General features: G+C 37.4%; 1 protein-coding gene across 2 annotated transcripts in view; it reads right to left on the bottom strand.

Annotated features, from left to right (window-relative positions):
* Positions 1-4,773: 4,773 nt before the first annotated feature.
* ccbe1 (collagen and calcium binding EGF domains 1) overlaps positions 4,774-11,189 on the bottom strand; it is a 39,438-nt gene continuing 33,022 nt past the window's right edge. For both annotated transcript variants that reach the window (XM_088010890.1, XM_088010889.1), the window contains exons 9-11: positions 10,484-10,519; positions 6,336-6,371; positions 4,774-5,667 (exon numbers count right to left, since the gene is read on the bottom strand). In XM_088010890.1, coding sequence (XP_087867016.1) covers positions 5,407-5,667; positions 6,336-6,371; positions 10,484-10,519 — 333 coding nt within the window. In that variant the 3' untranslated portion in view covers positions 4,774-5,406. The remainder of the gene's footprint in view (positions 5,668-6,335; positions 6,372-10,483; positions 10,520-11,189) is intronic.

Raw genomic sequence — 11,189 nt, 5'->3', positions numbered from 1 at the left:
TCAGCTGACTTTTGTAGCTCTCTACTGAATAGTATCATGCCAGACTGTGTGTACTTGATTATTTGACCTGGCTATATTAGAATGAATTGGATCGATTTGAATTGAACCTGTTCATCTTGCAAAGTACCTTGAAATTAGATTTCCTATAATTTGATGATGGTTTAAATAGTACCGAGTCCATCCTTCTCTTTACCTGTACTGCCAGTGCTGTCAGCCACTTAAAGTTCAGTGACAGATTACACAGTTGGTCGCCTGGCTGCAAGAGCTTTCACTGCAGTCTGAATGCCACAGTGTGAAATGGAGAAAATACAATTATGTGCTTCTCATTTTCCATCGACTCCAACCAGCTTCCTCCTGCTTCATCTCCAGGAGAGGCCCATTGATTGCGGGTTCAGGAAAAAAACAAACAACAAAACAAAAGTAAACGAGCTGTTGTGACACTAATCTGGTAATTTGGACTCCTCTGGCAAATGGTCAATAAATGCCAAAGACTGAGTTACACGCGTTAAGTCTAAATGAGAAAAGATTTAACCAGATGTTTTTTTTTTTTCCAACAATTAACTTTGATGATTTCCATGAACAAGCCAAACAGTTTGATTGCATTAAATTTGACCTTTCATAATTGTTTGCAGTAGTTTAAGGGAGCACAGAGATTAGAAGCCTTATCCCTTTTTTTTTTTTTTTTTTGGAGCCCTCATTAGAGAGTTAAACCACTCTTTATGCCAGAAAATGTAGGATTTGAATTCAAAAACAATGCTAATAGGCCATTTACGCAGCAACAATAGAAAGCTATAGGATGTTAATGGGTCACTGAAACTGTCAATGGCCTTTCACATGAGTCAGCACAAACATTTGCCCAGTGAATTAAACATACATCAGCACATGTAATCTTGAAAGTGACAGTTAGTTGATTTAGATTGTTAATTTGCTCTAAGGACGGACATTTACGTATATATGATTCTCACATCTTCACATCTCCTGAGAGTTTTATTGTGCTTTTTTTTGTAATTTTAACTAGTGGTTGTAAACTAGACTTAACGAGTAAAACAAACAGTTCCTGTACTGTGGATGGGGCTTTGTGTTGTTTGGGGGATCAAGCCATCTAAAGATGTTTGTATAACCAATGTCCCATCAGGGGAAAAGGGAGAGTGACTCGCCACCTCCCAGTGTGACACTGTGGGTTTAGTTAAACGAAGCATGTTGCGTCGTGGTGTTCATAAAACACAAAGGAAACCAATGTTATATCAACTCAGTGTTTGTTTAGATGACAGAATGCATTAATACCAGAAGATTAATATCAGCATCGGGGTATGTCTATGCTAGCTTTGCGAGTCTAAACACCGAAACATTTACTCTTTTCTTTTTTTTTATGACAGGTGAAATCCATTCAGAGTTACTGGAAAGTGCAAACAATTTGAGATTAGGGGAGAAGTTTATCTACTAGAAAAATGCAGCCAGAGATACAAAGGGATGGTTTGAATTAAAGTATTTTCAGGTGTTAAAATGGCAAAACAAATCCAATTGACATTCTTTGACCTATTTAGCGTGTTTTTTGTTGTTGTTTTTTTTAAAAAAAGGTTTGAATTTTAGTGTCTAGATGTGCAAAGCCAGAAGCAATAATCCTGCTGAAGTCTTTGAAACCTGCAACAGGTTTTCTTCCAAAATCTTCCTGTATTTAGGTCTATTCAATTAATTCTGATGAGATTATAATGGACATGTTTACTGCTTCTCTGAGTAAAACTCTCATTTCCAGGCCTGTCAATCATGTCTTGGTAATACTTTTTTGGTTATTCTTTTTCCAGTGTCAGATGATAGATTGAACATTTCTCAATGAGATGTTCAAAGGTTTGGATACTGTTTTAAAATCCAGTCCTTGTTTAAATTTCTTCACAACTCGAGCAGTCTGCTGTATTCCTTGAATTGAAATAAGAAAAGCAGAATAAGTGTATGTCACACTTTTCGAATCTGTTTGTTAACCATTGAAAACCGTACAATATGCACAATTAACCCTACTTTGCCCTATCAAGTAAAATTCTACTGAAACACATTGAAGTTCATGTAGTTTTGCAAAAACTACATGAACTTTTTCATGTTTTGCAAAAATGTAAAAACATCCATAAGGTTTGACAACATTTGAAAACTGTTCAGTCTGATTTTAGAACTGGTATGAACTTTATTACAAAAATCTAAAAAAAAAAAGAAAGAAAGAAAAAAAATAAAATCACATAGTATTCCATGGCTTTAATGGAGGATTGCTGCCGTAATATTTGTTGGCTCAGCTCTGTGCACATAGGCCACATACTCACCCCGAACAATGCTCAAGGACGAAACCTTTATTTCAGATTGCTTCAACATGGTGCAGTGTGGTCCAAGCAAGAGAGGCACTCATTGTACCCTGAGGACTTTGCCACATTCATTTGAGGAGCAGTTCTTTCTCATTATTAGCAGACACACTAAACGATGGGTTCCAAACAATACAGAACAGATCCCTTTATTCGCACAAGTGCTCAGCGTTTCAGCAACCACTGGGTGCCCTCCACCGCTCCTTCTCCTTTTTAGATACCTGCACATAAAGTGAAAGATGTGGGGGACACAAAAGCTATCCTCAACTTTCCTTTACGTCCATTCTGAGAGACAGGCCCATTTTAAAGCTCTTATTTGTGCAAAGCCTCTCATTAACTCCGCTCATGCTGCCTCCCTCGGCTTGCCATCGCTTAAGTGCTGGGTGTTGTAAAAAAGCTACCAATTAGTCACTCATCAGCTCCAATTAGAGGAGACAAAGCATGAGTAAAGATAACTCAATGAGAGGCAGAGTGTGTGCTTCTGTGTGTGTCTGCGCACATGTGCGTGGCCCCGGGGCCGGCGCAACATAGTTTTTAATCAGTGAAGAACTTGTGGCCATTCAGGGTGACCCATTGCGGCGCAGGCCCATTCACTCTCCGGGGCTCCTCAGCGGACCCTTTTCTCGGGGCCAAGTGTTGTTATGCTGGGAAGACAGGCCCCCCAGGAGTCCCAGAAAGAGAGCCATTCAGTCCCCTCTACCTGTTTGCAGCATGTAAAGCACTCAGGCCCGGGCCGATCTCTCAGCATTGTCTCGTTCGCTCTCAATACTTCCTTAAACTTAGGCCTCAACAAGAGCAGGCCTTTTCAGAGAAGGGGACTAGGGGATGTATGTTAAGGGGGTGCCTTTCACCTCATTAGAATTGAATTTGCACTGTCTTGTAATTACGTTGAAGGGCAACAATGTATTTTTTTTCTCCCCGCCATCATAATCTTCACTGAATAGAAGATTATTTGGGGCAGTTAATTTGCTGCCCACACTGACGCATTAATTAATGAATTGGGTAACACTAATTTTCTCTACCCTGTTTGTTTCCCCCATCCATTTCCAACTGTTCTGGGCAGCCGCTTCTAATAAAATTACCTCATTAGGGGCTCTATAGCAGCATAGTAACTTCCTCATTCATTTGCTATGAAACATTTTTTCATGTTAGTGTGTGTGTGTGTGTGCGTGCCCGTTCAGCGCTGCATCTTTTTGTGTGCGGTTCTAAATAATGAAGGGGACGAGCAGGGAGCTGTAAGTGGAGACAAGGGGCCTCTTCAGCAAATCGTTAAATTCATTTAAGGCTCCTCTCTGTTTGTTGGTGATTAATTATTTCCAGCAGGGATTTTATGGGCATATATTGTTTTGTTTTTCTTGATCTGCTGCACATGAGTATAGATGTGGGAAACTCAGAAGTTCAACAAAAATCTAAAAGTTCCTCAATTTGCTTTTGTGTTTTGCCGTTGGTATGGCAAACAAGAATGTTGATCAGTGCAGCTGGACAGCAGGGGCTTTTTTAGACTTTACCCCGAGCTTAACACGTGTTTAAAATGTGCTGATCATTCATTGCTTCCAGGAACAAATTGCTTAAAATAATTACTCCGATAGGGATGAGTCAGTTTCTGAGTGAGTCTTTTGTTGAAGGGCAACTGGTGGCTTGAGTCCTAAAATAAACAAGAAAACATTAGTCACAGTTGGGTTTTGATTACCATATTGCATCTCTTTGTGATTTAAACTGCAAATTTAATTGAGTTCATTGGGCTCCATGTCCTGTGCTCTAGCGAAAGGACCACCGTCACGGAGTCTGAGAGGGAGAATGGGAAAAGGCTGCCATCTAGTGGACTCAAAAGGGATGAGCATTTTGTTATTGCAGGCTTGGGAGAAAATGTCACGAATGTTTTCTCATTCAACACAAAGTGGAGGGTTTGCATCTTTCTTTACAAAATCAAATATTCACTGTATAAAATATGAAATGATTGAAAATAGCTTTCCCTTGAATCACATACATTTGTAAAATGCTCAATGGTTAAAAGGGTACTGCATTTCTGGGTACCTTCTCAGAAGCAAGTTTTCTATTGAATTAAGAGGTCTGAGTTGGTCTTTATTGATATCTAGAAAAATAAATATTACATTAATCAAATAGCAATCATATTTTTCTGAGAAGTTAAATGAAATATAAAGAGATTCATTTTTTGTAATATGTTACCTTCTTCTCTTTATATGTCCTTTAAGTCTTCTATGTGATTTCTCCCCCTTGTGGAGAAAACCATTAAGACTCATCAGCTGAACTTTAATGAGTTAAACTGCTTTGTATTAGCCAATGTTTACAGTTTGTTTATTTTCTCCATACCTGAGCCATTTTTTAACTAAACAAAGAATTTAGTCATCACGATGCTTGTTCTATCTTTTCATGTGCAATATATTGTTATGCAGTTATTAAAATTGGACACTACTTTTAAAGTATATTTATTTCTGTTTTCATATCAAAAATAAAGGTGGCATAATTCTTTAATTCAGATTAATGTTTTTCAAACATACTGCAAACAGTTTTGTAAACTGAGGATGTCTTTAGCAGGGGCTGGAGCACATCTGTGTAAAACTAAAAAACTAAAATGTACATTACATTTTAAAACAACCATTCAGGCCACAAATAATCTTAATTTGGACATAAATAACGTTGATTATCAGTCAAGTAAATGAACAGTGCTGCTACTTTTCCAAAAACTTCAACTTTGATAACTGAAATTATTATTCTGGTGTTTTATGGATGAAAAACATTAAAGTTACTTTAATAAGGTCCAAAGCAGCAACTGTGGGGATTTTCTGCATCTTTTGACGAGTGTCAATCCTTAGATATTGTTTTGTTCAGTTTCTCATAACATACAGTCTAAAATACATAAATACTGCCAAAGTCTACCTACATTTGTTAAAAGACAGAAACACCATTTTAAGTCTTATAAAAAAATAAACATCTGTAATAAAACTGCATAAAATATGTTCTTAAAAACCATTAAATACAAAAGCAGACCGCTTCAATATTTACACCTGACAGCATTCAAGGCCTCCCTTCATTATCAGTGTGATCAGTTTGTTCTCTCTCGCCCTGGTTTTCTCTTCTTGTTCCTTTTGGACCACCGGCCTGTTTGAGACGGAGGTTCCTTATAATCCTCCCCCGATCCAGCATCCAAACTGTCCGCTGTGTCTCTCCAGCTGTCTGGCGCCAAAGGAATGTCCTCTTCCGGAGAGTGCATTGGCCGACCGTACACCTTGCTCTGCAAGTCAGCGATGTCGTTGCGGATATCTGCCATCAGCAGAAGCAGGAAATCAAAGGATCCTGGGGGTCCCTGCGAGATGAGGAAAACAAAAAAGCATCCTTTTTGGTCTTGATGAATTTGATAAGACATTTTAAATAGTGATTTACTCATCAGTACAGTGATCTCTGCATTTGCTTTCTTATAATTTGGTTTTAAAGTCTACATAACGTTGCAATTCTTTATGAGAAAGAAAATGTACCCTAAGTAGTTGCCTCAAAAAAATTATTTTACGCATCACTGGTGGCATTTGGAAGAAGAGTGAGCTTTACACGTCTCTCCTTTTGCACTTACAGCTACTTTGTTTTGTTTTCACAACTTTAAATCACTTTAGGAAAAAATCTGTCCTGTTCTTTAAATTCCAATTTTCATGCACAATATCTTATAAAGAAGACTCTAAAGAAACAAAAATCTATAAATTACGTAGCAGTGTGTCTTTAGTCTACAGTGATAATATTTTCGTACAGTGCTAACAGGATTACAGGCATTCATTCAGCGCAAAAGAGTTTCCCCAACTGTTTGTGCCATTCCCTGATTTAAATGCATACAGTGGGTTGCATGTTATATCACGGTGGCCTATTATAGGCTTTCTTGGTCAATGTCTTTTATCACCTGATGTAATGACTAGCTTAAATTTTTGATTTAGATGAAAGTGGCTTGTTACAATAGTGTATCATCAGTATGAAAAGTGTTATTCTTACTGGTGGTCCAGCAGGCCCGGGAGCTCCTCTCTCCCCCTGAGGAAACAAAACAAATATTTAGTTTAGTTGAATTACAGTGGAGAATAGACGGGGTGGGGGTGTTGCATGAGAGCATGTCATAATATTGTCCTCGGGAAACTGTTCAGGGAGCCAGAAAATGGAATATCAAACAATGCTCTGGGTATCAGATATACTGCAAATGCAGCAAATATGAAAAAAAGACAGAAGAAAAACAGGCAGGAAAACAACAAGTTGACATACACTTTTTTTTTTTTATGTTCCTGCTCTGACCAGGCAGAAAACCAAAAGACATTTATCTAAAAGTTAAAAATGGAGCTGGAGATGATAGGCTGCTGTTTTCCTAAGCCTGGACTAATGGGACAAAATCCAGACATAAAAACAGTCAGCAACCTATTCTTTTCAGAGTATTGATAAAACACCACCACCAACAACAAAAAAAATGATCCAAATAGAATTTTAAAGATGTAAATTACGCATGAACTGCCACGAGGGCACTCCTCTGTCTAAGGCAGACTCTGTCTATTAAACAATTATCCTTCCTTTACATTTGTAACTGAACATGTATCTTGAGATTTTGATGCTCTGCACTTGTGATTTAGTTTTAAGATGTTCAAGGTAAGTTATGAGACAGAATAATGATTTTCATCCATTTTCTTGAATGACAAGTGTTGTTCATATTTGTAACTGTCTCATCTGTATTTGTTTTTATTATTTTAATTATTGGCAGCTTTAACGGTTTACCGGTAGGGGTGCGCCAAAGTTAGCCCGAGCTTTTAGAATGGGTTGGTGAAACATGGGAGGTTAATGAAAATTATGACTGGTGTGTGTCGAGCTGCTGTAGCAGAGCTTTACTAAGAAAAGAAAAAAGAAACAAATGAAAGCAGAGCGTCAGAAGGTTTCTAAAAAAAAAAAAAGGCAACCTTCACCTCAGGACAGATCAACCCAGGCGGTTGCATTGCAGTTTTAGCAGGGCTGATGTTTGTTACGTTTTGTTTGATTTTTGGAAAAAGCCAACTGGATGGTATGGGATTGTTGCACTGGGGAGTTTACACTTCTGCTATTACTGCTGGGAAAGTCACATCTGACATGTTTTTAGGAAAAGAGAGAAAAAATTACATATGCGGAAAAAAATATATGCCAAAAAAAAAGAAAAGAAAACAACTGATCTGAGTATCGGTCAGACAATAGATTGTGTGGGCTGGGGTTGTCAGCTCATTCAGGAACTCTGAACTGACATTAAAGGTAGGACACCTTCACTGTGTGTCCTGTCAGGTGCCCGTTTTGTTTTGTTCCCTTTTCTCTTTTCCTCTAATATGCACACCTATCGTTGCGGCTCTACCACCGGACCAGTCACAGATGAAAGACGGAAAAATAAAAGAGCTAGTTTGAGAGTATAGTGACACTTTATTTTAGGGACAAATTATTCTGACTTAAAAACCCGAAAAACACATAAAATATAAACAACGTTAAACCATAAAGTAATAGTTTATTTTTGCCATGTTTGCTCTAAAGCCTCAAAGCTTGATTCCAAATCCCACAGTCACCAAAATGTGGTTAGCTACAGAAAAAGCACTCTTTCAGTTATTACAGTGAAGTTTAATTTAAAGTGATTGTTTGCCAGTGACACCTAAGAACTTCTTCAGGCACAGTCTGCACACTGTTGACAGAACTGAGGTCAAAAATGTAGACATATTGTTTTTAAACCGTAACTTTGGCTGCTTCATGCATTACACAATCAGTTTTGATGTCTGTTTGGGATCATTGTCCTGCTGGAGTTACAGTTCCGTACAAGTTTCAACCATGATGGTCTGAAGTTATGCCAAGTGTTAGAAGTTATGAGCCAGCCCCTCCTCTTTAATTATTCCATCAACTTCGGGCAATCTACCAATTCTACTGGCAGCAAAACATACCCAGAGGAGGATACTTCCAGTAAAATATTTACCAGTTGCATGGTACTGATGTTGAAAAATACATGCTTACTTTTCTAAGCTGTTGACTTTTGTTTAGGTTTATGGTGATGACTTTTATTTTCATTGGATGATATTCTTTAATACATCATTAATAAACTTTTTTGACCTCTTAAAAATAAATAAAGCTTTCCTTTTATTTTCATTAGTCTGTTTTCAGCACCTCTATTTGCAGTGTTGAGATTCAAGTTTACCTCAGTGCAAAACTAGCACCAAAGTGTAACTTACATCCACTCCAGTTCTGAAAGCAAAGTCTAAATATTTGACTGAATATAGCCAACAAAAACATTCCAACACTTTAGCATCTCTCTTTTTTTTTCTCTTCTTTGTAAAGTTTGTGATCTTGCAATGTGTTTAGACCTAATCCTGAGTGTAAGAGGATGCTTTATAGGCCATTGAATAGAAACTGCCACCGCCATTCCTCAATTGTATTTCTGGAAATGCTTAAAGTGGTAGATAACTGCCAAAAGTGGTAGTCATCTACCAAAAAAACACCATAAACCTGGAACTGTTTAAGTTATAGAACAAAAACATCGAAAACGTCAAGAAGGAAGCAACCATGCTGTTTGTTATTCAGAGTAATATGACTCTTCTAATTGTTATTGTTCGACACAGGGGTTTTTCCACAATTTGTTTGAAATTTCTACACATTTCTTGCCCATTTGATAAGATTCAGAACACTGCAAACATGAACAAATGTTGACCTAAAAACTGCTTGAAAATTAGTAAAGTTTTGGGTTCCAAATATAAAACAACACAGAGCTGGTCTGAGTGTAATAAAGGGTTATTTCACAGCTTTTTGGGCATCTATGCTATGTTAGTGCTAATCTAAATCAAAAGTTCACTTTTTGAAACCAGTAACTTAAAATACTGAAAGTTTTTTTTTTTATTTTTTAGATGTAATTCAGTTTTTTTCCCATAGTCAGTTTTCATTTTCCTATATTTATCCATATCTGGAAAATAATAATAATAAAAAAAAACTAATTCTGTACTTTTTCTTTTTGACTTTTCCAGACTGTGTAGGAACATTTTTGGTAGCTCAGGGTCATACTGAGTCTACACGTGTTTTGGCAGATGGGTTGAATTTGTAGCAAAGTCAGGCAGATTATCATCATTCTCCAGTTTATCCACCCAAACATCCCAAATTAATGAGAGTATGCCAAGGTATTCTGTCAATAAAGAAAAGATGCACTTAAGTCTTTCCATACACTCAGTTCATCTAGTAAGCAATTAATAGTAACATTTACAAGCTTTTACAGCATGCAAATGTCCTATCTTTTTTTAAATATTTAGCCTATACCTCAAATTCTCTAACATGGAGTGATTTCAAAAGTTCACATTTAGTTTCTTTAAATCATCACAAACATGCCGCTGTCTTTTTCAAGCCCTTTTATGTCAGATTTTATTTAAAAGCTGGCTGTCTGAACTACCTGAGCTGGCTCTTTTCAGTTCAAATTGATTTTGACATTCTGCAGAATCACAAGGCTTTCGCTTCTGTAGAAAAAAAATCTGAACTTCACCTTATGTACCGTAATATATAGCTCCATATTTCTTTTTAAATTGCTTTGTGGCACACTGACAAATGGTGGATGAAATGGATCTTTGCAAAAAAGAAAGCTATGAAAACATGTTTTCATGAGCTGGGCTGCATATTTCTGCAAAGACAGAATACATGGACAAACATGCTTTATGGACAAACATGCTTTATGGACAAACATGAAACCTGGATTTAGAAAAACAAACCCCTGCGTTTGATGGGTTCATAGATTACACAGCATCAAGAAAGCTTCTGTTTGACACGGCATCTTTGTTTTTCCACTTGTATCAACTTGTGGTGAAGTTTTCATCAGAAAACCTTTGCCAGGGCAACATTTAGCTGAGATTTTGCAATATGCTTGTCATTCTCAAGCTACAGTTCTGAAGATTAGACAAATAATTATGGATAATTGTCTGTTGAGGGACATCGTTTTGGCATGTCTTCCAATTTCTTCATAAAGTTAGCTTTTACCCTATTTTAAGATATGATACAACAAACTAAAGTTAAACATATTGGCGCCAAAACGTTCTGTGCTGTTTAGGGGTTATACTGATCAGAAGTTTTACTGATAAAGTGGCATATTTCCTAAAATGATCAGATGACTACACGGCATTCATTCTTACCTTTAGGCCATCTCTCCCTGGTGCTCCTGGGGGGCCCTTTTAAGATATAAATAGAAACAGAAGATATATAAATATTATTTTAGGGATATTTGACCTCCCTCACTGGTTTCTGAAGTTGACTATAGCTCACTAATGTAGATGTAATATTGTCCTGCCAGCAAAAAAAAAAAGCATGCAATTTTTTGTTTTTGTTTGATAAATGGACACACTCTTAGTAACCACAAAAACTGCAAGCTTCAATTAGGATCTACCAAGAGAGATTAACTGAGGGCCTCAGGTCTTCCTTGAGGGGCTTCAGATCAATGGCGAAGCTTGCTTTGATGTCTTTCTTGGAATAATTATCTTCAAAGACTTGTGAACATATTGTCCAGGGAGAGACGCCAATATTCAGACAATTACATAGCCTGAGAGTCACACATTAATCAAGGCTAAAATCCTTGCACGCAGTCAAACATATGTGACCTGATGGCCAAAACCTCATGAGAGCACAACGCCCTTTCAGCCTCACCTCACGAAAATGTGGACTGATTTAACTGCATAAACAGGCTAGGAATATGAAGAGCTGTGATGGAAACTCACATCTAACTATTACATAAACACATAATACTCATGCATGCAAAGCAAGAGATTGCGTTCCACTGTGAAAACACAGGGCCTGAGTTCATGATTTGGCTCTGTGCAGCTTGTTGTATGACTGATTGCGGGT

This window comes from Poecilia mexicana, unplaced genomic scaffold, assembly GCF_051168715.1.
Source record: "Poecilia mexicana isolate PSO_F unplaced genomic scaffold, ASM5116871v1 scaffold_12, whole genome shotgun sequence".
In the NCBI taxonomy this organism is placed as follows: domain Eukaryota; kingdom Metazoa; phylum Chordata; class Actinopteri; order Cyprinodontiformes; family Poeciliidae; genus Poecilia; species Poecilia mexicana.
This window is presented reverse-complemented; position numbering and strand designations above follow the sequence as displayed.